The sequence below is a fragment of the Urtica dioica genome, chromosome 4 (assembly GCF_054948205.1).
Source record: "Urtica dioica subsp. dioica isolate 48M chromosome 4, U.dioica_male_clone48M_v1_H2, whole genome shotgun sequence".
In the NCBI taxonomy this organism is placed as follows: Eukaryota; Viridiplantae; Streptophyta; class Magnoliopsida; order Rosales; family Urticaceae; genus Urtica; species Urtica dioica.
The window spans coordinates 8415028-8441895 of record NC_142759.1 but is presented as its reverse complement, the minus strand read 5'-3'; the positions used below and the strand labels follow the sequence as shown (position 1 = coordinate 8441895).

Here is a 26868-nt window from a genome sequence, read left to right as displayed (position 1 = left end):
CGTCCTTTTTTTCCTTTATTTTTTTTTGCGTTTATTTTTTTTTCATCAATATATTTTGTAAAACATTTTTTATGTATATTGTTTTTTTCTCACTATCTCATCAATATATTTTGTATAATTTTTTTAGGATAATTTACAAGAATCCCCCCTGAACTATTACTCGATTAACGAAGTGCACCTTCAACTCGGATTTTCATCAAAAATTACTCTGAACTCGTATATCTGTTCACTTTTGCCCCTTCCGTCAAATTTTTACTAACTCTGTTAACAATTTTATGACGTGGATGTCATATGTGACTTAAATTAATACCCTCTATTATTATTATTATTATTATTATTATTATTATTATTATTATTATTATTATTATTATTTATTTTAATAAATTAAAAATTTTACAGAAAAAGAAAAATCTCTAGAGAGAGAAGCTGGTTCATATATGGATATAGCCCTCAGATTGAGCCTCTCCGATCTCCTCCTTATGCTCACAGCATAGCAACAGCAAAAAGGCTCTCTCTTTTTCACAACGCGTTTGCCATGGCTTTAAGTGACGAATCTCAGCAGCTTCAAAACCCTCCGATGGCCCTCGACGCTCTGTTCTGCGAGGAAGATGACTTCGACGAGGCTCTGGCCGACGATTCCGACGTAATGGAGTCGATTCTCCCTCCGGTCCTCCTCGAGAACGACCTTTTCTGGGAAGACGACGAGCTCACATCCCTAATCAGGAAAGAAGAGGCACAGATTAGCGATCTGAGCTCGGACGCGTCCGCGGCGAAGGCTCGGCGAGAGGGCGTGGATTGGATTCTGACCGTTCAGACGCATTACCAGATACTTCGACAGGTTCGTTTCGAGCCTCCAGTTCCAGAGAGACAAGCCGTGGATGAGTCAACTCGCCGCCGTGGCTTGCCTCTCCCTCGCCGCCAAGGTCGAGGAGACCCAAGTGCCGCTTCTCTTGGACCTTCAAGTAAGTTGCACGCCAAGTGCTTGTTGAAATTCCCCAATGGCGACGATGATCTCTTTTTTTTTTCTTTTTTTTTTCCTAACCTATTAATGTGAATCGATGGACTTTTTAGGTTGAAGAATCTAGATTCGTTTTCGAGGCGAAGACCTTAACCCAAGAAGAGGGCTTTAGAAGAGTAAAGCCCTGCTCGGAATCGGTGTACCTCTCGAGCTCGAGCTCTAAAGCAGAGACGGCCATGGAAATGGCCATGGGAGAGTTGGAGATAAACCCGTCCAGAATACTGGCGAGAGAGGAGAGGCTGAGTTATCGCTTCCGGAGAGAGAGAGCTTGAGTCTCCACCGTGGAAATGGGTCTCTGGTTTGGGACCGAAGCTGGTGGGAACAGAGTCGTTGTCGGAGATGTCGGCGCCGGAAAGTACGAGCTCCAACATATTGTCAGTGAGCGATTCATCCCTTTTACGTTTTTTTTTTAATTGTGCGTTAATGGCGGTCACAGAGATTGAACCAGAAATCCTGGCCTTCGTTTTATACTTTTATTTCATAGGGAAGATGACGCATATGTGTAATATCTTAATCTTTAATCGTTTAAAAAAATGTTGGGTTTGTACATTATATTTAATTAATTTTTTTTTAAAAAAAAGTTGTATATATAAATGGGTTTATGTGTGTATTGATTTGTTAGCGTGTATGTGTCAGGAGAGAGAGAGAGAGAGAGAGAGAGAGAGAGAGAGAGAGAGTTAGTAAGAATAATAATAATAATAATAATAATAATAATAATAATAATAGAGGGTATTAATTTAAGTCACATATGACATCCACGTCATAAAATTGTTAACAGAGTTAGTAAAAATTTGACGGAAGGGGCAAAAGTGAACAGATATACGAGTTCAGAGTAATTTTTTATGAAAATCCGAGTTGAGGGTGCACTTCGTTAATCGAGTAATAGTTCAGGGGGGATTCTTGTAAATTATCCTTTTTTATGTATTTTATAATCATCATTATTAATACTTAATTTTACTATATCAATAACATACATTATTTTGAGTGTATGTTATTTTATATATATATATATATATATATATATATATCTTTAAAAAGTTTTATATTTTTTTTATTAAATTATTTTTCTTTTTCTCTTTGATATTTATTTCTCTTCACCTTATATGTGTCTCCATATTTCATTGAAAGCGAACGCAATTTTTATTTATCCATGAAAGTCTAACCAATGTACAAAGTAAATTTTTTATATTTTATTATTTATTCATGATTTTTAAGGGTTTTTTCTTAATCGCTGGTTTCTTTAACGCTCATTGTTTAAGAATAACCATGATAATACAAGTTAACCTCTACAAATTTTACTTGCTATTATCATTTATAATATCCTAAAATCATTCGCGCGTAGCGCGTTGCTAAAACTAGTTTATATATATATATATATATATATATATATATATATATATATTCATATACGCGTGGGTGTTAAGCATGCTTGTCCTCAACAAGCCTACTTACAACCGCCTTGTATAACTTACATTTAAAAAGTTGGTCGATTGATAATAATAAACGATAAGATATAAAGGAAGTCCTCAATGTCTTAATTGATAAACTAATAAATGATAAAACTGTTGGTGATTAATGCACCTTAAATAACCAATATAATGCGGAAAAGAATAATTACGCTAACAATAGCTAATTATTAACATGGTTATTACACAAAATCTAGATTACTTAATTAATTAATCATAAGAAACTTCATCAAGCAACCATATCATATAGAAGACGAGTTTAAGAAAACTTACAGTTTTAGGCTCACGAACTGAAAACTTTCACAATTCGTCGTCGTTTTGAACGTACAAACCTCCACACGATCAGATCTGGAACTCCTCCTTCAAGGACTCGATGTGATGACACGAAAGTCTTCCAAAACGTAATCTCCGAGGAAGATAAGATAAAAGAGTGAGCTTTGTTATATCTCACTATATCTGAAAACGGGGTGTTTCCGATCTTTCTCTCTTATTTCTAAGAATGGAATTGAAGCAATTCTGAGGGGAGGAAGGAGAAGCAAGCACACGGCCACAAAAGAGAGTGTGTGGGCGTTTTCAGCTGTATGGCTCTGTTCAATTTTGCTTCACATAAGCCCTATATTTATAACATTTTAAAAGGTATCTTTATAGAATATTTCAGAATATTCTAAAAGATATTATTTTCTTTTATTGTGTTCACATTAATGGATTAAATCTCAGCCCTTAGATCTCAACAAGTTTATGTAAATGTGTCTATTTGGCTGATGTTGATATTATGTAATCTTTTCTATTATTACATGTGTACCATGAACGCACTAATATATGTCAGTTTTATTCATGATCAAATATTTAAACTTATAAAGTGGTATTGGTATATATAATTTTTCCAGGTTTAGAAGTTAATGAGATTTTTTTTCATTGCTAATTTTAAGAGCATTTTCAATGTAAATGCAAAATTTTGATTCAAAATGCATCTTTTCATCAGCGAACAATATTTTACACTAATTCATCTCTATTTTTACACCTACTCAAAAATATTTTGAGTATATTATTTCTCACTTTATTTTCTTCAAATTATAATTCTAAACATCTTTTACTTTTATATTTTTCAAATTTCTCAAAATAATTATTCTTATCATATCACCAAATCTATATATGTCATTTATGTACAAAAACACATGAAATAATATTTTATTTATCTATTACATAAAACATACTAATTTATTTATTGATAAGAAAGTACATAAACCAGTAGCATGAAATTGTGATGGGGTGTCTTTAAGTTTTTCATTTTTTTTATGTCTTTGATATTTTTATTATAATTGTCTATGTAATAGCATTGTGGCTTGATTGAAGTAGTTTTAATTTTTTTGAATGTCTTTGTTATTTTTATTTCAATTGTCTATGTAGTAGTGTGACATAATTTTAGTAGTTTTAATTTTTTTTAATGTATGAGTTATATTTGAATTGATGTATTTTAGAACATAATCAGTAGCATGAAATTATGAGGGGGTGTCTTTAATCCAGAAAAAGAAAAAGTCAGAGATGGATTGCTAAGTACTTTGACTAAATTTAAATAAATAAAAAATTTATAAGCTAAATGAAAAACTTATTCTATTAAAACGTTGATTTTTTTTTTCTTCTAAAATTTCTATTTTTTTTTACAATAAAAATTTACAATAGACATATGTAAGCACAACACAAAAGTTTTCAACTTCATTCAAAATACATTTTTAATATCATATATTTATAATTTTGCTTAGCTGAGAAATTAAGATATATTAAAATTGAAGGTTAATTGTGTTTTATACTTTGATCAATTTAATTTCTATGAGGGCATTGTAGCGAAATAACCAAAATGAAACTATGAAATTTGTTTTTAGCCTATGTTTCACAATTTTTAGGGAAATAACCAACATGATTATGTGACAATAATTAAGGTCTTATTTACCCTTATTTATTAATAAATTCGTCATTTTCTCTCTCCTATTTTTTTCCTACACTTTTTTTACATAAAAACTTCAAAAAACCATATCTATCTCATATGAACTCGAAATTGAGTGATTCCAAATTCTATGGATTCGTGACGTCGAGATCTTCAAAAATAGATCATTGTGTTTGATGAAAAATAATGTTTAATACCATAGATGTAGAAAAATCTACCTTAAATATGGAAATAACGGAAATTTTTTGAAATTATAAAAAAATGGAAATGTAAATATGATGCATTAAACATAATTTTTCATCAAACACATTGGGTCTATTTTTGAAGATCTCGACGGCACGAATTTGTAGGATTTGAAATCACTCAATTTCGAGTTCGTATGAGAAATATACGAATTTGTGAAGTTTTGTTGAAAAAAAAATTATTTGAAAAAAATAGGAGAGAGAAAGTGACGAATTTATTAATAAATAAGGACAAATCAGATCTTAATTATTGCCACATAAGTCATTTGGCTATATCACTAAAAATTGTCAAACATAGGCTAGATCCAAAATCACATGTTTAAACTTTAAAGTGACCTAATTAGTTACAAATCTCTTTCTATGAGATAAATCCTAATTATAAAATATTTGAATATCAAAATGCAAAATAATAGAGAAATAAATATTTTCTATAAACGATTCACACACCAATTACTAAAGCTATAATAACACCAAAAAAAAAAAAAAAAAAAAAAAAAAAAAAAAACAACAACATTGAATAATAAGCTATAATAGTAATAAAATAAAATAAAAATTGAACAATAACATCTGGTAGGTCGTAGCGTCGTAGGTGCAACCGAAGGTCAAAGAAAGTTAAGAAAAAAGCATCTGGTAGCCCTCACACAACACAAGTACAAAACTGCATTTCTCAACAACCCAGTTAAGTTGCCCTGAATCTGCATGCCATCAAATACCCTTCATACTTGGCTGGTTAGTTCATATATATTTATATATATATATATATATATATATATATATATATCACCACACTATTTTGCATCATCATCTCATTTTTTTTTTAAAGAAGAAAAAAAGAAACATGTCGTCAAACCCTACTCACATTGCACTGTTTCCGAGCGCCGGGATGGGCCATCTGACACCATTCCTCCGCATCGCCGCCGCGCTCCTCTCCCGAAACTGCCACGTCACTCTAATCACGGCGGTCCCGACCGTCAGCGCCGCCGAGTCCACCCACATCTCCTCCTTCCTCTCGGACCACCCCGGCCGGGTCAGCCACGCGGAGCTCCAGACCCTTCCGCCGCCGAACCCGCTCAGCCCCGGCCAAGACCCGTTCTTCCTCCACTTCGAGGCCACACGCAGCGCCGCCGCCACCCTCCTCCGCCCCCTCCTGCTGACGTCATCCCGCCCGATCTCCGCCGTGTTCGCCGACCTCGTCGTGATGTCGTCCACGGCCCCGGTGGTCGCCGAGCTCGGAATCCCCTGCTACACCGTCTGCACGAGCTCCGTCCGGTTCCTCTGCGTGGCGGCGCGTCTCCCCTTCGGCCTCGGGCCGGGCCCGGACGCCGTCCACGTGCCCGGCCTCGGCCCAGTCCTCTCCTCCAGCCTCCCTCCGCCGTTCAAGGACCCCACCATCAAGTTCACCAAGCTGATCTCCGAGGAGATCACTTTCTTGCTCTCCGGAAGAGGACAGTCCCGGGGGATCATACTCAACTCCTTCCACGCCTTCGAGTCGGAAGCTATCGACGCCGTCAACGGCGGCGCGGTTTCCGACTCTCTCCCAAATGTCATCCCGATAGGACCTCTCGACGGGCGTCCGGAGAAGGAAAGCTGCCACTACACGGCGTGGCTGGACGAGCAGCCGCCGGGTTCGGTGGTGTACGTGAGCTTCGGAAGCAGAACCGCCATGTCCAGGGAGCAGATCCGAGAGCTGTGGCAGGGTCTGGTGAGGAGCGGCGTGAGGTTTCTGTGGGTTCTCAAGACCTCGAAGGTCGACAGAGACGAGGCAGAAGAAGAGACCAGAGATGTTGTCGGCGGCGAGTCGTGTGAGAGAGGGTTGGTGGTGAGAGGGTGGGCTCGGCAAGCGGAGATTCTGCGGCACGCGGCGGTTGGGGCGTTCGTGAGCCACTGCGGGTGGAACTCGGTGGCGGAGGCGGCGCGGAGGGGAGTTCCGGTGGTGGCGTGGCCGCTGCACGGCGACCAGAGGCTGAACGCGGAGGTGGTGGACAGGGCGGGGCTCGGGGTTTGGCCCCAGGGATGGGGATCGGAGGCGCTGGTCTCCGCCGACGACATCGGGCACAGGATCAGAGACGCCTTGGGGAATGAAAAGCTCAGGGAAACGGCTCGGAAGGTCGGTCGCCATGCTGAGAACGCCGTCGCTCCCGGTGGGACCTCCGACAAGGCAATCGCAAGGGTCTTGGAGTTTCTACGGCATAGAGATTAATTAATTAAAATAAAAAATTTAGATAAATAGTCGACTAAAACGTTTGGAATTACTATACAACTAACGTTCCGTAAATCTTAAATAACTATAAAGATGACGTGGACTGATAAATGGAAGTTGTTGTTTACCTAAAATTTACGTTGGTAAATATATGAAAGTTGCTATTAATCTAGAAGTTACGCAACGTTGACTATTTAGCAATATTAAACTGTAAATGTGACTATTTACTTAATGGACCCATTAATTAATATATAATTTAATCCATTTATTTTTAATAGTTTTAAAACAATCCTAAAATTGCATAGAGCTTTTACCCGAGTAAAATAGATTATTAAATAAAATAATTAATCACTCGTGAGATAAGGGCAATTAGTGATGGCAGTTTTACCCACGTACCCACGTACTCGTAAGACCCTATCCACTACGGGTAGAATCTTACCCGCATAAATGAGTAATGGATAGCGTACGAGTATAACCCATTAAAAATTTGTGAAAGTATCACGAGGTTCCATCTCAAAACCAATTGGCAATGAGAGGAGTAACCCATGACCTTTATAAGGTCTTGTTAGTTCCCATTTACTTTCGATGTGGGATTCCTAACACGCCCCCTCAAGATGGCGGCTCTTTGCGTTCACTCATCTTGGGCCGAATCCCAACGATTGGATCGGATACCCGTTTGAGCTTAATGGGCTCTGATACCACGTGAAAGTATCATGAGGTTCCATCTCAAAACCAATTGGCAATGAGAGGAGTAACCCATGACTTTTATAAGCTCTTGTTAGTTCTCATTTACTTTCGATGTGGGATTCCTAACAGATATGAGTATGGTGTGATTTTTAAGTATCCTACTCAGGACCCTATCCATATCATACTCACTTGAAATTATTACTATATTTATGAATTTTTAAGCAATTTTAGTATACATATTTATTAATTTAAGTATTTTTTTAGATTTGTTTAGTTTTATTTAAGCATTTTTTTAGATTTATTTATGTTATCAATAAATTTAATATCAAATGGGTAAAAAAAATACCCATGAGTTATCCAGTACCCATTAAGGTTTTATTCAGATACAAACTCATTAAAAATAAATGGATATGGGTAAGGGATATGAGTAGTGTATGATTTAAAAAAAAAATCTTGGGTATGATCTGATTGTCCATTACCATGCCTAAGAGCAATCCTACATAACAAAACTTTGTATAAAAGAGAAGTTTGTAGGTGTGAAAACATAAAAATGTCGCCGCATAATAAATAAACGCCCGGAACATACATTTGCTTGGACGTCAATAAGATTCAAACGAAACAATAACTACCGACTCCAATAAGATTCATTTTTAGTGACCAACAGATTTCACGTATCGTTTAACACCCTCAAATTTCTCTCTAACTTACCAGATTCGTTTGTTCTGCCTAGAATCTAACTTACTAGTTTCTTGTCTGGAATGGTATAAAAAATTATGTGAACATTGCCAAAATATAATTCGGAAACTGTTCTTGAGTTGAAAGTTGAAACATAGTAGAATTTCGGTTCTGTAACGTATCCAAGGCCCAAATTTAGCAATGATGGTGATTTTAGCATGTTGCACTAATGTTGATTTGATGATAATTTGAAAGATTCTACAGATGTGGAGTGTCTTTTATAGTATATACTCATTGTTAGAATATTTACTTCCAAAAATTTCAAAGAGCACTGATTTTTAAAATTTAAAATATAAACAATCATTATTTTAAATATAACTATAAAAAATAAAACTAAAAAAACTTTGTAAACTTTTCTTCAATATTTATGTAATAACATTAGAAAACTTGATATATGTGGTAATTTCTTCCTTGCCTTCTAGATAGTTCATAAATTGGAGATTGTCGTATGAAACCCAATAAGCGTTAAGTTGGTTAAAAGCCCAAATGATGACAATCTATAGAGACATTTCATTAACTAGGACTAAATTATGGTCCATTTACAATTTCCTACTTTTTTAAAAAATTTATCAAATTAGGACTAGTAAAAAAAAAAAATTCTTTTACTCGATGACCTGAGCGGGAAAAAGAGAAAGAAAGAGAAAGAAGAAAAGATTTTATTGGAGAAGATGTTAGGTTGATAATTAATATGAGGGTATAATAAGTAGAATTTTATGTATCTCTCATTTGACTTTTTTTTATTAGTCCTAATTTGGTAAATTTTTAAAAATAGTAAGAAATTGGAAATGGACCTTAATTTAGTCGTTTGCAAGTTTCCCAATCTATCTATATAGGGAAGAGAATTGAGAATTGGGTCCAGCAGTTTTCAGATTTAGAGTGACATATCCACGACTAGTTTCCCATGTGTTTCAATGACATATTTTTTTTTTGCAATGTGCCATCTCAGTCTATTATGTTGCATATATGTCACTCTCCATCTCTTGATGTGCACCACAGCTTTTTCTCTCCTCGCTTCACATGGGGCATATCCACTTTCTCCAATTTCGCTTTCTCGTAATGTTTGTGTTTAACAAAAATACCAACATTGAAATATTGGAAAATACATATAAATAAATTTTAAGATTAATGAACTTATCAACGTACATTGAAGAAGGGACATAACTAAGCAAGAGAGAATGTGTGCTCATACATTATTTTATCAATACGTACGTGACTTATTTTAGTTATCTGTTTATGAATATCCATCCATTTATCTATCCTAGCATAGTTACTTATTTAATTTAAATATTTAGACTATATTCGTGTCGCGATCATAATTACAGCACAATATCAACGGCACCGTTTAAGAGTGGATCACAATTATTCACATCACATGGAGAGTTCCGTTCCCCCATGTGCACTGGACGAAATTGTGCCCAAGTTGGCTTAATACAATTCAGACGTATTCAAAGAAAACAAAAAATAAACACAAAAAATTACCGCCAACTCCCTTGCCTTTACACATGCTTGTATTGACGCACTTTTATAATAAAACTACAATGAAAATAGTTAGAATCATAAGAATACAAGTGAGAATCATGGTATGAATTAGATTCGTTGCAGTGAGTGACATCTACACAAGTTTTTTTTTAATTTTTTTATTTTATATATTTCCAAATTGTTTACAACTATCTTTGAAAACCAACACAAATAATATTTATACTAAGATGTTTGATAGAATAAGAAATATAGAAGGCCGAACAAGTGGCTTTTTTTTTTTTTGGGGGGAATTCATAAAAAAGAACTCTTTTTATTTAATTCATAAATATCTCTGTTCAAAACTGTTGACGAACAATGTCCAAAGATGTGACAAATCTGGACTCAAACCTTTGATTTATACCCATCTTAACTTTCCACCGAGGTGGAGAACAAAAAGATATACCAAAAAAAATATATATATCATCCCAATTTATGACAACAATCCCAGAGAGGCATATAGACTCGTAGAATTACATTATTAAACTCACATCCCTAACACAACACCAAACAACAATACCCAAAGGTGTAATATTTGATCCAATAAGGGGAAATTAATCTACTAACCGCATCGTTGCACAAAACCCTTGATGTCAAAAGCCTCAGAATTCTCTCTTGTTATGACACCCTGCTTAAAGAAAAGCAAAAAATTCGTTGAGACTAAAAAATCGTTTTTAACTCGAGAGGAATAAAGGTCAAACCAAAGATGGAAACCGACCTTCTCGGTTATGATCCCGGTGATCAAATTAGCAGGCGTGACATCGAAAGCCGGGTTCCAGACCGAAATCCCGGTCGCAGCCACTTGCTCTCCTAGCCCGCCTCGCGAGTTCAACAGCTCTTTCGGGGACCTCTCTTCGATCACGATTTGCTGCCCGGATGAGAGAGACAAGTCGACGGAAGTGAGCGGAGCGGCCACGAAAAAGGGGACGCCGTGGTGCTTAGCGATCAGCGCGAGGCTGTAGGTTCCGATCTTGTTGGCCGTGTCGCCTGAATTCAGAAGACGAAAAAAAAAACAGTACTGTTGAGATAATAAACAAACCAAAGATTAATTTACGTGGTCTGAAAAAGGATAGTAGCTTCGGGTTTTAGTACCGTTCGCAGCCACACGATCTGCCCCGACCACTACGGCATTGATTCGCCTGTCTCTCATCAGCGCTGCGGCGGCGGAATCAGCTATGAGGGTCGCGGGTATTTTCTCGTGAACCAGCTCGAATGCCGTGAGCCTTGAACCCTGCGACCGGATCAAGATAAAGAATACACAAAACGCGACAAAACTAAACTTGCACTAATAAAAACAATACACTCAAATATTAACTTGGTTGAACGGCCGAGTCTCCGTGCAATAAGCCCTTTCCAGTACATGTTGCGTGTGAAGAGCCCGGATCACGCCGAGGGCTGTACCATAGCCGGCCGTCGCAAGACTGCCGAAATACAAAATACAGTGTTGCAATGAACAAGTTGAGACGGCCAAAAAAAAAAAGGTTAACCAGTGAGATGATATTAGAATATACCTTCCAGTGTTGCAATGGGTCAGTACGGACAGGTTTTCACAATCGTCAGACAGTTTCCGAATAAAAGTTGCTCCGTGAGACCCGATGGCTTTGTTCGAAGCAACATCGTCGTCGAGCATTCTTTCGGCGGCTTCAATAAAAGCCTGCAGTGCGGGGATAGTCAAACATAAGCAAATTGAGCGGAGCCAAGTCAGGGGAAAATTCACAAACACATGGCGAGTGAAACAGACTTGGAAAATTTGCTTGGCCTCCAATGCGGTCGTTGAAGCCTTCGATACGACTTCGTTGAGCTTGATCGCAGCGTCGGAAAGATTGACTGCGGTCGGTCGGCTGAGGTGTGGTTACAAAAAATTAAACGTTATGGATGATAATCATAAATTACACCCGAGCGATTGATTCACGGCACAAAGGTCTGGACCTGGAAACAAGGTAATCGAGCTTCATGATAAGGAAAGTAACAGCGTCGTTTACGGTCCCGTCGAAGTCCTCAATGTTAAACACTTCCACGGCCAGAGCTAACGCCGCGGCGATGGCGATCGCCGGAGCGCCACGGACAACCATGTCCTTTATGGCGTGCCTAAGAATCGATACAAATATCTATATGTAAATAATAAAAAGAACCACCATAGCCATGGAGTTTCAAGAAATGCGTATTGGTATCATAAATGAACACATCGTCGCATCATTGACAAAGTAAGATCAAAGTACCATCCGTCAGTGGAGTCTCGGATGTCCAAGTAAACAGTTTCAAGAGGCAATTTTCTCTGTGGAACAAAACAGACGAGAGAGAGAGAGAGAGAGCGAAGTCAAGAGAAATTCAGAGCCGAAAACCTGGTAATCGATAGATGGAGAGAAGAGAGACCTGATCGAGAAGCTGAAGGAAACCTCGGTCGTAGCAGATGGCTCGGAGGGTGTTGTCGAGTGGAGCCATGGAAAGGGATTCGAGCTCTGACAGAAGAAGAAGATAAATGCTATTTTGAGTGTGCAGCGAATAAGTGTTTTGTGTTGGAGATAGTCCAAATAATGGTTGATAATAAGTTGGCTTTTTTGGGGGGGATTTCTACTTTGGGATTGGGAATCGCTTCGTTGTCAATGAGAGAGAGTGTTGGGTGGGAATGGACTTGGATGCTTTTCACTTTTCGGCGATCTCATCTCACCGCTGACTCCTCCTCCTCCACTTTGGCTATTTTATCTTTTGCCCTTGCAACATAGGCCGTATTTCACTTTGCTCCCGAACTGTTACAACATTTCATTTTTGGGCACTAGCGAAATAGCCAAAATGAAACTATGAAATTTGTTTTTAGCCCGAAACATCTTTTAGGGAAATAGCCAACCGACTTATGTGGTAATAATTAAGGTCTGATTTACCCTTATTTATTAACAAATTCGTCAATTTCTCTCTCCTACTTTTTTCCTACACTTTTTTTTTACATAAAAACTTCAAAAAACCATATCTATCTCATATGAACTCGAAATTGAGTGATTCCAAATCCTACGGATTCGTGACGCCGAGATCTTCAAAAATAGATCCATTGTATTTGATGAAAAATCATGTTTAATATCATAGATGTAGAAAAATCATGTTACTACCTTAAATATGGAAATAACTGTAAATTTTTGAAATTATCAAAAAAATAAATGGAAACGTAACTATGATGCATTAAATAATTTTTCATCAAACACAATGGGTCTATTTTTGAAGATCTCGACGCCACGAATTTGTAGGATCTGAAATCACTCAATTTCGAGTTCGTATGAGAAAAATACGATTTTTTGAAGTTTTGATACAAAAAAAATTATTTGAAAAAAAATAAGAGAGAGAAAGTGACGAATTTGTTAATAAATAAGGGCAAATCAGACCCTAATTATTGCCACATAAGCCATTTGACTATATAACTAAAAATTGTCAAACATAAGCTAGATCCAAAATCACATGTTTAAAGTGGCATAGTTACTTACAAATCTCTTCATTTTTTCCCCTCAGTTAGTTTTTTTCCTTCAATGGAGTTCAAGCTTAGCTACTGATTCCTATGAGATTATGAACGCGCTCTTATACTTGAAAAATAAAAAGTATAAAAGTGCTCCCAATAATTTTGTTTTACTTATATAATCAAATTTTAATGTAATATTATCAATAATTTAATTTATTTCCATATTCTTTATTGAGATATATAAGCGCTGGTCATTTTGAGGTGGCAATCAAAATTATAGTCAAACTATAAATTCATGGGTAAGGAGATAAGATACAGCCAATGTAATAATGTCTTCCCAAAATATTATTTTCATTTTGATGCTTTTCAATCTTCTTATGCAATATATATTTTGGCGGCTGAAAAAAATAGTTAATACTAAACAATTTATTTGTTTGCACGAACTCAATGAATTCTTAAATCACAATTATTAATATTATAAACATTCTAATTTTTTTTTATAATAATTATGGTACGAATACAAAAAGTATTTTTAATCCTAAATTACTTTTTAGCTTGAATACAAAAAAGTGGTTTAACAAATTTAAAACAACCGCTATTTTATTTTAGAAATATTTCACTTTAAAAACACTATACATGCAAATATTTTTCATAAGTTTATAAATCATGATCACCAATCCTATCAATTCAATATCACAACTCTTCTTTAAGAACAATTATGCACGCTCGGACCAAGCACTAAGCAAGCTAGACAATGACTTTCAATACTTTTTTTTTCAAACTTAATCTCTCAAATATCTAAATATTTTTCTATTTAATAAATAATTTTATTTTACAGTATTTTCCATGTTCTCAAATATTAAAGAAACATTCTAACTCATGCCTACGTGTCTCCTTAATTATGAGATAATTTAGCTAGAATTTTACTATAAGGAGTTTAAAGGACTATATACCTAATTCTCCTTATAATAATTACTCATGAGTACAATTCAGTTTACATTTACGACTTAGTTTTGGAGAGAAATATTTTTCTTACCAACTTATTCATTTAAAACTCATTTTATTATTTACCGAACCCTCTGTAAAATGCTTCGGATGTCATTTATAATCTCTTCCCGCCTCACTTGTTCTTATATGATCCCATAGATGGCAAAATAGAGGTATTCTACATCAATAATTCCAAATTCAAGGTTTCAAAACTACAAAACGGAATTTTATATTTAATGATTTTTTGGGCTTTGATCATGATTAATGAAAGTCTATATGTATGTATTGTGTTGGGATTTTCTTGAATAAAATTTAAAACTTATTCAAGTTTTTCTTGTGTTATTCATCTCCGACTTATAAAGCGAATTTTAAGATGCATTTGAGAGGTCCTCATATGTCCATGGTCCGCGTCTTTGTAGGTCAAAGTCGGCTCAGCCCTTAAGTCAAGTAGGCAGCCCAAAAATTTTAAGGAAAACAAGGCCCATTATTTTGAATTGCGTAATTAGCTACAGGCCTCAAAATAACAAAAGATCTATTTTGTTTAGACTTTGTGCACATATCAATTGTTTGTTAATTATCAATTGTTTGTTAATGTTTGCTAACGACTTCATCACCTAATAAATTTTATCATTTTGTTGTTATTATTTATTTCACATCTATGCACTACACTCTAAATACACTTTTGTTTGTAATAATAATATAAAAATAAATGCATGATATATAAATATGCTAACATTGTAAAAGAGAAGAAAGAAAATTGCAACTATTTTCGTGTGACAAAAATAATCTATTTTGGTAATGCTTTGAAGGCAATTTTATATATTATCCCTATAATTATTCTTAAAGGTAAATTATCAAAGCCACATAAATGGAATTCCAAAATGGAGATGGATTTAAGTATAATAGTGAGATGAATTAAACGGAATAGTTTCTGACATCTTTTAATACATTAAGGACAATATAATATTTTTATATTTTATTGAAAATGATGATTAAAGATTTTTTTTTTACTTTGAAATTATTTACTTTAAAAAAAGGCTTAATTTTAAATCTCGCTTAAGGCCTCGACATACATTGGACCAACCCTGCTCTAGGCATAGGGTCCCGCAAACGCCATACTTTAAGATCATGCTTTGCGAAGGGAACGACATTGCACCTTGTTCACCGTCAGTGTTTGCACGATTATCATCATGTTCTAATTCTATGATATTTTAAAGATGATTTAGGTATTGTTTTTTTATTTTTCACAAATTTGTTTTGTTTTTTTGGTGTCTTTGAAGATTTTATGACGTTTTTGAAACATGCCACTAATCTTCATCACAGGACGTTTCGAATAAAAACGCCTTTTTAATTTATTCGAATTTATTAATTACTTTAATTACTAAGAAAGATTATTTGCATATTTAATGACATGATTGACATGCTATTAAACATTAAAAGAAATCAAAATATTCTAACTAACAAAAACTGAAAAATAGAAATGAAAATACACACTTTTTTGAGTAATTGATCAAACTTATATATAGGTAATTACGTATAATAATTACTTGCTATTAGATAATAGGAAAACAAGTTTCAAATGATCTTAAAACTAGAATAATCCCCTTCATCTATTATGCCATCTCTATGTGTATATTTCTATTAGCTTTTATCCTACCGTTGCTTACATACATTCAATAAAGCATATTATCTACAAAATAGTTCACACTAGCTTTCGAAACGCGGAAAGTTTCTTTAAAAGGTGTTCGTTAAATATCCACAAGAAAATAATAAAATTGTAAATCAAAATTTACCTAAAATTAGTAAATAGCTCAAATTATATTAACGTCTTAAACTACAAAGCATAGCTATATTTATCCCTAAATAAACTTGTTGATAGTGGTAAAATAAATTATACTCGTGTACACATTCATGTATAAGCATAATATGAATAAACTGTAGCTACCCTCCATAATTGTATATACCATATTAATATTTTATATAGAAGGTTATTATCGACTATTTTGCTTAATTAAGGATTAATTAGACTATTTAATACTTGAATAATTAAATTATAATGTTAACTATTTTTTTTTTAAAATTTGTTATATATTTTATAAAACGAAGAATAATGAGATTTTTTTTTCTTTTTCGAGAGAGGGAAATAATTCAATAATTCTTAAACAGCCACGAAGTACACATCACACGAGGATGCCACGAAGAAATTTACGCATTGACCGTCAGTGGATCACATGAGAAAACCCTGTTTGGCATTTACTCGAGATATGTACATTCTACTTGGAAGTTTGTTCTGTCAGTCACGTACGTACGTGACATATAAAGCTATTAGCTAACGTATTTCAAAACTCCAAAACCTAGGTTATAGTGTAGCCAACTCATTTCCTTAATTATGTATAGCTATAACCTGGCGGTCTGGTTGGACACATTTTGCCATTATATTATACCTCGAGCTTATCTAACTAAAACACAAAAAGGAGAGACAAAGTTACTTTCATTTCAGCTGGATTTGTTAGTTTTCTGTATCAAGTAGACGAACGAAATACTGGTCTTAAGGAAGACAGTTCTATATCCACTACCTTGTTTTTGCTTGCTAGCTTGCATGTCTATTTATTACTGTTTTCCATGGGTCATTTTTTTCAATGTGTAGAACTCTTAATACTATATATACATATCCTTAATGGTAGGAACAACCAAGATATTAAAAATCGACATTCAAGAGTATCCAAACTATTCTTTAGACTCCCCATCATCTGTTCTCTGTGCTCTATAAATTTTCTAACACAAATTCGTTATTAGACTTTTTTCCGTCCAGCATTCCCTTTTTTTTGCACTAAAAATTCTTCTATTTAGAAAAAATCGCACATGTAAGTTGTAACCCTAAACTTATATCAATGTTTAATTAGATGAGGTCTCAAATGTATCTCTCTCAATGAGAAAAATAATGACCAAGTCAATTATATTCTGGCTCCTAACGAGACAAAATTGGAGTTGGCCATTGTCCTTAAAAATGAGAAGATTCTCAAAAAATATATACTGAAATTTTGCAAAAAGGTTAAGAGTACTTTCTAGTTCCAAAATTTAGAGACTATTGGTTGAAAAGAAATGGTCAATCTATCTAAACCATAAAGTCCAAGTGTCTAAGGTAGAAATAAGGATTAGATTTTTTTAACGAAAACTAATAAACATGATTATTAATCCAGTAGACTTAAGAAGAATTAATCCATAGGTTCATAAAAATGCATAAAACTAAGATCACAATTTACCGGATATCAGAGTTAAATTCCGAAAACAAAAGCAATACATAAAATATTGAAAACGTATAAACTTTCATCCGTCGCACAATTTCCCTCTTTAAATATGCGAGGAATGACATATCTCTCGCTGTCCGTTTAATATATATAGACTGCAAAATTCATTTTTTAATCGTAAATATTTCATTAAAATAGGTTCATTCATCTTTCTTATTCACCAAATTGTATGAATAATCTTTGATCTTGACAAGGAAAGTGAGAGCCTGAGTTAGAATGCTAAAAATTAGAATCCGTCTATATTCGTAGACTTCAGCAGTACTATGTCTAAATAATATCTCCAAATTAATCAAAGGATTAAAGATCACTGATCGACAAAAGGAGAATCCTAACAACAATTAAATATCGGATATACCGTTGCCGATCAAAAATCTCATCACAACCAATTTCTTAAACCAGCGGAAAGTCTTCTAAAAGTATTATCCTATGTACCAACGTTATTCGGCTAGCTAACATACAATCATAATGAAATAATAAAATGGGTCGTAGCAAAATTAATTTAGTCGTGTTATAGGTATATATATAAACCGTAAAATCCAAAAACATCACACATTGATTACCAATACATATACGAGCCTTTCTTTCTTTCTTTTTCAAAATCCTAATATTTCTTAACATGATTGTCACGGACACGATATCTATATAATATTCTACGTATATCGCTAGAAGAGAATTAGGGTTCGTACGTCATAGCATGCGTTATATATATGTAGTGGACATGATATCACATAAGTTGATGATGGTCAATAGCCATGTATATATATATATATATATAGATATTACTTGAAAGGGTTGTTGGTGTAGTGATCTCTGCTAGCCTGCTGATCCGGAAACGGATTCCACTCCCACAAACGGTCCGAGACCGCCGCCGGTAAGAAGCTCGGCGGCGGCGTAGCCATCGCCGGAGACGACGACGAAGACGCTGCAGAATGATGAGCTGGCGGCTGCGGAGGCGGGAGCGGGATCGGGTTGTTGATCATCAACTGATTGTAAAACTGTTGTTGCTGTTGTTGTTGGTGATGAAGAAGATAGTGATGAAGATTGCTGACACTATGGCTGCTACTATTACTACTACTACTATTGTTATTGTTACCGTTAATATGACCTGTCTGATAATGACTGACTAGCCGATGGAGATCGTCGTTGGAGTTGTTGTACGAGCCCGCCGCGAAGAAAGAGACACAGTTATTTGGCGGTGTCGGCGCTTGTTGTTCGGCGGCCAAAGGAGTTGGGGCGATCATCATCATCGCGGGTGTGGGTTCGGCCATGGCTTTGCGCTTCGAGAGGCCGAGGAAAGCGCTGGTCTCGGAGGGACTACTGCTTTCCTCGGTCTCGTTCGTGTTCTGGGATTGCGAGAATTGAGCCGTGGTGGTGGTGAGCATTGTTGTTGTTGCGTGCTTTTTCTCGGGCGAGGATGATGAGGGAATAATGGGCGCGGGTCTCGAGGACGATGACGAAGCCCTCGTCGGGAGCGAGCGCGGGTCTTCTACGCCTGCCCGCTTGTACACGCGGCACAGCGATATCTCGGCCTATAGAGAGAGAGAGAGAGAGAGAGAGAGAGAGAGAGAGAGAGAGAGAGAGAGACCAATAATTGGTTATTGGGGAAGCAAATATCAATGGTGAGTACTAAAGGAAAGCATGTAGTACTCGTGAGAAAACCTAATGCGTGTCTTAAAAGTGAAGAGGTTATAAATGAGAATCAATCATAATATATTATCCTTGTAGGGATTTTCACATATAAATTCTTGCTTGATTTTTTTGTCGTAGAAGCTTTGTATCCTTTTATTATTACTATTATTAATATTATTATTATTCGTTATATGAAATATGGAATGGATCTTGAGAGAGCACTTCTCCTGCCACCGGAGAAAATCAAGAATATTAAATAAGCGGTAGGGTTAACTAATATACACAGTAGTCTGTGAATTACGGTGAGAATTTAAATTAATAGCAAGAGTGAAAGGGTGTGAGAGCTTGTAGATATTGATTTTATTATCATTATTAAAGCAAATTAAACAAAACGAAGGAGGGCTTGTACATATTGATTTTATTATCATTATAACAGCAAATTAAACAAAACGAAGGAGGGCTTGTAGATATCATGACTCGTCAAGAATCATATATCCCTATATATATATATACCTTTTGATAGCGTTCAGTGTCATGCTGAGGCAAGCGATACTCATTCATGATCCAGCTAGTCCGAATCCCTTTGGGCGCTTTACCGGAGTAAAAGACTAGGGTTTTCTTGAGCCCTATGGACCGGAAGTTCTCGGTTCGGATCATCCTGTCGGCCCCGGTGGCCTTCCAGTAGCCCGAAGTGGTCACCCGGTTCGGCCGGTCTCCGTTCCGGTACTTGCGGTCCCGAGGCACGTAGAAGAACCATTCCTTTTCGCCAATAGCCGCCAAAGCTGAGAGAGAGAGAGAGAGAAAGAAGAAAAGAAAAGAAGAATTGGATATATATTTGGATGAGCAGTGAATAAAGGAAACCTAGTTCCTATATAATTGGGGGTATACTAATACCAGGAAGCTCCCACGGGTCATAGCGATAAAGGTCGAGGAAAGTTATGAGCTCAACGTTGAATCTCTTGCCCTCAACCTTACGGCGAAGGTAAAACTCCACAAGCTCTTCCTCAGTTGGATGGAATCGGAACCCCGGCATCACCATGTCGTGTTCATGCTCGTCTTCCTCGTCGTTTTCGCTACCTTTCTTCTCTTGGCTCATAGTACTGCCGTGTATATATCTTATTGAGCTTCCTTTTTTTTTTGAACCGGTAGAGACGTCCCTAGCTCGTATGATATTTTGTCAATTGGGTTTGGTTGAGCATATGAATATTTTATATTTATAGCTCTTTCAATTTATGCCATGAACTGGAACTTGTACGAATTTTCATGAAGTGGGGGGGTAAATGGAGATATTATTACGGTGTAATGGATGGTAATTAGGGATAGCATTTTAGCGCGTACAAGTTGTGCCAATTAGAAAATTTTAACGTATTTTGAGCGGTATAGTAATTTGATAGTTTGTATTATATATAATTATTTATTTTTGTGAAATGAGAGCGAGAGAGGTGGGGGTGGTGGATTGGAGTAAATGGGAAGATGTAGATAGGTTTGAGGGCCTACAAATGGGAAGAGAGGTATGCGTTGCTAAAGGGTGGTTTAAGATGAGACAAAGACATTTCAAGCAAGATGACAGGGTGGCCACAGTCCCTTAGCGGTGCTCTTGGACCTTTCTTTTAATCCCTCTATTATTGCTTTATTTATTTTTTATTTTTTATGAGATTTAAAAAACACACACACACACACACAAATACACAATAGTAACTTTTGTATGGAGATCTAGAGATTACTTTAAATTATGAAAAATAAGAAGGAGAAAAAAATATGGTTTGAAAACTTCATAAACGTTTATAAGTTAGGTAATGTTTGGACACAATTAGAAATAAATTATCGTTTATACATGTATTACTATTGTTATCGTATATTGGTATATTTTAAATGATAGTGAAACAAAGTAGCCATTTTGCACATTAATCGACACTTGGTTAATTTTACAATTTAACTATTAACGAAAATGAAAATCATGAATCAATATTTTTATGATTACTAATTAACGTTTTTAAAGTAACAAAAAAGAAATTAAAAACTAAAAAATACAATACTCAATTAATTAATGATTAATAAAATAATAGAAAACTAATTTATGTCACATTTTAGCAATTATTTTTATTTAACTATCGTTCTCTTGTTCTTCTCACATTCTTCAAGTCATCATGCATATTAAAAAATAACTGAATAACCTAGTTTATTTATTTATAAGAGGTTTATATCATGCTTAATTTTAATATAAATAACGAATATTACGCATGCAGTCAAGCATATCAATTGTCATGATGTTAATTTCATAGCATACTGCAAATAATTATAAATATTGGTGAAGTGCGGATGCTACGCATGTAGACAAATTTACTACTAGCTAGAATCATCTTTAATGGCCTTCAGAAAAAATAAAAAATCGTCTACGTAACATAATTTGGCTTCGAAAATATACGGTATATTTATAAACTATCCCGACCAACAGAAAAATAAGTTGATCATTCAACAGAATAGTAAATAAATGAAATTCTCACTATTTTTCAGTAAATTGTAACTCAACTATTTGGCTTTCATACAACTTCGTAAAGCTAACACAAAATTATCATATTTTGTAAAATGAATAAGTAAATAGGTCAACCAAATTGGAAGATATCTGTAGTGGTATCGCATGCGTGAATGCCTAGTGGTATCAGAGATACGTAGATAGATATTATTATTATTATTATAAAATTTGAGAAATTTTATATTATTATACTGATTATTATCTGTATTATTATATTCATTTATTATTATTATTATTATCGCATAGTACGTGAAGTTGGTGTCATGGAAGACCCGTGACCACTCTCTCATGCTTATGAAGATGACAAGAACTAGGCCAGAAAGGAAGGACTTTATCTCATTTTGTGTTTTTGTTTCTACACCCATATCCTTCTTGAGATTTTCACCGACTCTTTCGTTTCTTAAATCTCAATCTCACCTATAGTTGCTTTTGAAAAAATAAAAATAAAAAATCTCACCTAGTTATGTCATATTTTGACTTCTGAAGAACATCAGAATTTCACTCCCGCATGAAATAACCAGACTAGACTGTGTACTCATATTCATAGGTATATATGTGTGTGTGTATTATACATACATATATCTTACATTTTTATCATTCTGTAGGAATATCGAACCTCTTAAATCCAGTACCAAACGCATTTATTTCTCTGCTATATAGCCTCCTAATATTCCTGGTGTATGTGTACTGTAGAGTATAACAAACTAGTTGAGTTGTTTCAGGAAAAAAAAAAATTAATAAACTGTTATCACTTCAGTTCACCAGAGCTAGCTAAATATTTCTTGCGATTTGATATACAACATGACAACTTAGATTATAAATTTATAGCTAACACAAAAAAATTTAATTAAAACTATCGCGTTTTTTTATCATGCGTACTTGTCTACTAATTTAGTTCACTGTGGCTTTAAACAAAATAATCAGATGTCGTACTTTGTCGTATAAACAAAGATACGGGTCTCTAAATTTTCAGGTGTGAATTATTATTCGAATATATTATTATTAATAATATATTGATAGATTATTAATATTGATAGATTAAACTTGGAATGCATGTGTTGACAGTATATTTGGTGCTGTTTTCCATTTACAAATTAAATAAGATAAAAATCAATTAAACAACTTAAATCATTAAAAAAAAATTATGGACCTCAAGCATAGTTTCAAAATAAAAGGCAGGAAATCTCTTTCGTCAACCAGCTATACCAGCTATAGGTAACGAGTAGCTCTAAACTAAGCTAAAATTATTTTTGCGATATCTATTCTAATCTAGTTATTGAATCATTATTATAATTAGAAAAAATCATTTGACATAATAATTACCCTCAATTAAAATTATAGTCCAATTATACAAGTATTAAAAATATACTCAACTAATGCCTAACTATCATATATACTATGGCGTGCATATATATAATAAGTGTTGTTTTTATATTTTCTTATGTAAGATAATTAGACTAAAATTTTAACATAAATTTTTAAAAACTATTCATCTTGCTCTCCCTTAAAATTAAGTTCAGGAACAAACGATATTGCCTCGACAATTTATTAACTTAGGATGAAATGAACTTTAATAGCTAACTTTAGCATTCAAGCAAAATAGAATAAAAAGATCAGACTAAAAAAGAAGAAAAAAAAAATAGAAAAGACCTTTGTAGTGTAGAATATCCTTAACTTTCTTAGTTAATTACCCTCAACTGTTAAACCAATTTAAATTGTAGATAACGTATTTAATCATGGAAAACAATATTATGTAGCTAAACGAAGAGATATTTGAGGAGATCGTACTGCGTGTGACGTGACCTATATAGAGAGAGAATTAAAACAAAAAGGCTCAGAGCACACATCATGAATTTGTCACTGGATTTGCTCGCGAAAAGATCAGCTTATATATACACACATATATGTGATGGACATGGTTTTGGCGGTACAATTTAATTTTGATAATGAAATGCCGTAACCTTCTTAGCTATCTTCCAAACCCACAATGGTATCCCATCAAAAGAAAAAAAGTGAAAATTTGTAGTTTTGTACGATAGGGCTGAAATACCAAAGGGTCCATAAAAAGAATTGTTTTGTAATTTGAAAGTGATGGATTTACTACAGCAAGTAGCGATATCCGATGAACTGATCACTAACTGACGGATTGGTTAATCAGTAATATAGATGTGTGTGTATATTTCGTCAAAAGAAGATTGGTTGGACGGTTCATGACTTGATTGCATATACAACAAGATATAATTAAGACTCCTTTCTCCTATAAACGGTCGGTGACTGGATCGAAGATTCCAGTCATGGCTAAAATTCCAAAAACCCGTAATCGGTCTATTTGTATATTTTCAAGAAAAAGAAAAAGAAAAAGAAAAGAGAGAGTGAGAGAGATCTATTTGTGTCTGTATTTATTTATTAGAACGTGCATTTATAATGGTTAGTTTGTTCAAAAAAAAAATTGTTAAATAGTAAAATTCGAACAATGCGTGGAACAAGTTACACCGATCGAGTTAGAGCTCGAGAGATATCAATCATTGACACAGTCAAGATAACGATGCAAAATACTAAATCAACATAATACTTTTTTTTAGGAAAGTTCAGCATAAGACTTGGTAACTCAATTTGCTGATAAACACCTGCGTCTCGGAGTCTATAGTATCAATATACACATCGGTCTTAGATTCCAAGACTTCGATTTTAAGCTGTCTTCTACCTTAATCATAGTGAATAAAACCAAAACGTCTATAATACTCAATGTTGAATACTTTTATTTTGAGCGGTATCATAAAAAGAGTTGCTACCAAAATGTCATCGTTCCTTTTTAGCTTTGGAAAAATATACAATACACAAATAGCGTTGAATGCGCAATTCTACATCACTTTCATGAAGTCTTCTACTAAAGATTCGCTAGTTCTCATGAACAACAATAAATAAACAATTCCTAAGAGAGTGGTGCATAGTTTTTCGCTAAGGAAATAAACTTTGAATTTCTCACAATTAAATTTTTTTTATCTATAGGAAAATCTAGACAAAAACCTGGTGCAAATTTGTATAAATTTGAAGAAATATAATGGTATAAATTTGAAGAAATATAATGGTAATTTGTATAAACCTGGTGCTTCGTCCCTGGGCTCACACATTCATATTCATATCTGATGTCATTCCTAGCTATGCGTTCGCGGAGGGTGTGGGACCGATCTTCCATAAGATGTTTGCGTCTTTGGACCTAAACTGTTAGGGGGAGTTTGGTGATTAATATTTTGCATGCATTGCATTATGGGCTGATAATTCATTCACATTCCACGCGACGCGACCAAATGCTGAAGAGGGACGCGACGTGTGCACCCATGAACGCGTCGGGTACGCGGTGCATTTCATCTTCGAGGCTCACACATCGGACGCGTCTATGAAGACGTGATGCAATACAGCTGACGCAATGCGTGTATGTTCCGATGTGTCGCATACGTGCACAGAGACAGTTATTCAAAGACCTCGTTACTTAGCTAATCTTGGCCCTTGGATCACATCCAAGGGCCCAGAATGCTACGATAATACCCATTGAAACACTAAATACAGTTTGTTAGGTTTAGTTTTCTCATATTAGACTTGATTTTGGAGAGGGGGAGAGAGCAAAGTGAGGATTTGGGAGAAGAAGCCATTGAAGCTTTTGGAGAAGAAGAAGAAGAAGAAGAAGAAGAAGAAGAAGAAGAAGAAGAAGAATAAGGAGAGAGTTAGTGACAAGCATCTCCAACTTATTCTTCACCGTCATCTTCTCCATAGTTTTATCCCTCTATCCCTTCATCTATCTTATTATTACTAATGCTTGAACTCCATATTTTGTTTATCATTTCCATTTTAGCTTGAATATTGTGTAGTTGATTTGAGATAACTTTAGTTGATCTTGCCTGAGATTTTGGATTTCTTGTTGGATTGGTTTTGATTGTTGATTATTGAATGAATGTGTATCTTTGTGTTTATGCAATTGCTCATTTCAATATTGTTTTACTTAATCGTAATCGGGAGTAGCTAAACACGTAGAAGGTGATATAGTTGGGTGATTAGATTCGGTTAGTAGATTATATTAGGATTGTGCTTAAATGTGGTTTTGCATGTGGTAATCAAGAGAATTGGGGTGTTTAATATCATTGTTTGGCTTAGCTAACTAGGTAGTGAATCTTTAGATCCGTTTAGACACTGAGAGGCGATAATTGAGTATGATCAACTCGTTCTCTCATCCACCTAACCTAGATCTATAGAAAGACTAGGGGATTTGTGTAATTGCTTGAATTCTTGTAGCAAATGCAATTGTTTGTTTTAATAGGATCCAAACCGAGAGGTGTAAATTTGTCAAACAATTAGGAATGTTTATACTCGAGAGAGATTAATGGGGATTTTAGATGTAATTAGACTAGGTTTACACGACAATAATCGTTACTAGAATCCTTAGAACCGACCTAATCGAAGAACCCAATGAATTTGCGCCCCTTCACTCTTCTTATCATTTGTCAATTCTTTGTTTAATTGCTTGTGTTCGTTTTTGTATATTTAATTAGTTTCAACTCTAAAACTATCAAAACCCCATTCTTTTGCATTTTCACAGCTCTCAAAGATTTTCAAATTAGTTTACATTGAAAAATAGAACAAGTTTATTGAGAGATCGATATCCGTATTTTATGCACTTCTACTATTTGACGAAACGTATGCTTGCGTTCGTGCGAGTTTTCTTTAAAACGAATATCCGCCATCACTCTTGTTGTCAACAACTCCCAGTGAGCTATCTTTAACCAAAACTCATTTTTGGTATTGTTCCGTTTTCTTTTTTTTCTTATTTTTTTTTTTTGGTGGCCGCCTTAATTTAATTGTAAAGGTTCGTAGTCAAACTTGTTGTTCTTGAATTTTAGGATTTTTTTTTCTTCCCTCTTTTTTTTAGTGAGCAAAGTGAGCAGCCTAATCCACAATATTTCCTATTAATTCTCGTGTTAGTTTTTTCCTTCCCATCACTACTCTCCTTAAAAAAAATAAAAAATAAAAATAAAAAACTCTCCTCGTCATTCTTTTAAGTTTTAACCAATCATTTCTTTCAGGGTGGGTCACATGAATAGCGATGGATTTGGTGACTTGGATGACATGTCGGTCGATCCATTATATGTTTTTGTCAGGCATATATATGCAT

At 34.8% G+C, this 26868-nt stretch overlaps 4 protein-coding genes across 4 annotated transcripts; 2 read left to right on the top strand and 2 right to left on the bottom strand.

The window, feature by feature from the left end:
• The first annotated feature begins 425 nt into the window (after positions 1 to 425).
• On the top strand, positions 426 to 1226 carry LOC149400060 (cyclin-D3-3-like). Its single transcript, XM_089612930.1, has 2 exons — positions 426 to 962; positions 1072 to 1226. Exons 1-2 carry the CDS (start codon positions 536 to 538, stop codon positions 1074 to 1076), a joined length of 432 nt encoding a protein of 143 aa, XP_089469056.1. The 5' UTR covers positions 426 to 535; the 3' UTR covers positions 1077 to 1226.
• Positions 1227 to 5493: 4267 nt separating this feature from the next.
• On the top strand, positions 5494 to 6933 carry LOC149400059 (UDP-glycosyltransferase 708G1-like). The gene has a single exon (XM_089613384.1). It carries the CDS (start codon positions 5507 to 5509, stop codon positions 6866 to 6868), a length of 1362 nt encoding a protein of 453 aa, XP_089469510.1. The 5' UTR covers positions 5494 to 5506; the 3' UTR covers positions 6869 to 6933.
• Positions 6934 to 10110: 3177 nt separating this feature from the next.
• LOC149400058 (NagB/RpiA/CoA transferase-like superfamily protein) lies at positions 10111 to 12475 on the bottom strand. The gene is made up of 9 exons (XM_089612929.1): positions 12179 to 12475; positions 12025 to 12080; positions 11735 to 11893; positions 11547 to 11646; positions 11317 to 11459; positions 11121 to 11226; positions 10898 to 11036; positions 10524 to 10792; positions 10111 to 10433 (listed from the first exon to the last, which is right to left on the bottom strand). The coding sequence occupies exons 1-9, from the start codon at positions 12245 to 12247 to the stop codon at positions 10368 to 10370; spliced, it is 1107 nt and encodes a 368-aa protein (XP_089469055.1). The 5' UTR covers positions 12248 to 12475; the 3' UTR covers positions 10111 to 10367.
• A 5575-nt stretch (positions 12476 to 18050) lies between these two features.
• Positions 18051 to 20452, bottom strand: LOV1 (NAC domain containing protein 35). The gene is made up of 3 exons (XM_089612182.1): positions 20066 to 20452; positions 19685 to 19953; positions 18051 to 19071 (listed from the first exon to the last, which is right to left on the bottom strand). The coding sequence occupies exons 1-3, from the start codon at positions 20265 to 20267 to the stop codon at positions 18322 to 18324; spliced, it is 1221 nt and encodes a 406-aa protein (XP_089468308.1). The 5' UTR covers positions 20268 to 20452; the 3' UTR covers positions 18051 to 18321.
• Between the last annotated feature and the right edge of the window lie 6416 nt (positions 20453 to 26868).

Coding starts and splice junctions, on each gene's coding strand:
- LOC149400060 (XM_089612930.1), top strand. CDS start 536: ATGGCTTTAAGTGACGAATCTCAGCAGCTTCAAAACCCTCCGATGGCC.
- LOC149400059 (XM_089613384.1), top strand. CDS start 5,507: ATGTCGTCAAACCCTACTCACATTGCACTGTTTCCGAGCGCCGGGATG.
- LOC149400058 (XM_089612929.1), bottom strand. CDS start 12,247: ATGGCTCCACTCGACAACACCCTCCGAGCCATCTGCTACGACCGAGGT. Junction 11,894..12,024: donor CGAGACTCCACTGACGGATG/GTACTTTGATCT, acceptor ATCGATTCTTAG/GCACGCCATAAAGGACATGG. Junction 10,793..10,897: donor AGATCGTGTGGCTGCGAACG/GTACTAAAACCC, acceptor TTCTGAATTCAG/GCGACACGGCCAACAAGATC.
- LOV1 (XM_089612182.1), bottom strand. CDS start 20,267: ATGAGCCAAGAGAAGAAAGGTAGCGAAAACGACGAGGAAGACGAGCAT. Junction 19,954..20,065: donor TGACCCGTGGGAGCTTCCTG/GTATTAGTATAC, acceptor TCTCTCTCTCAG/CTTTGGCGGCTATTGGCGAA. Junction 19,072..19,684: donor ACACTGAACGCTATCAAAAG/GTATATATATAT, acceptor CTCTCTCTATAG/GCCGAGATATCGCTGTGCCG.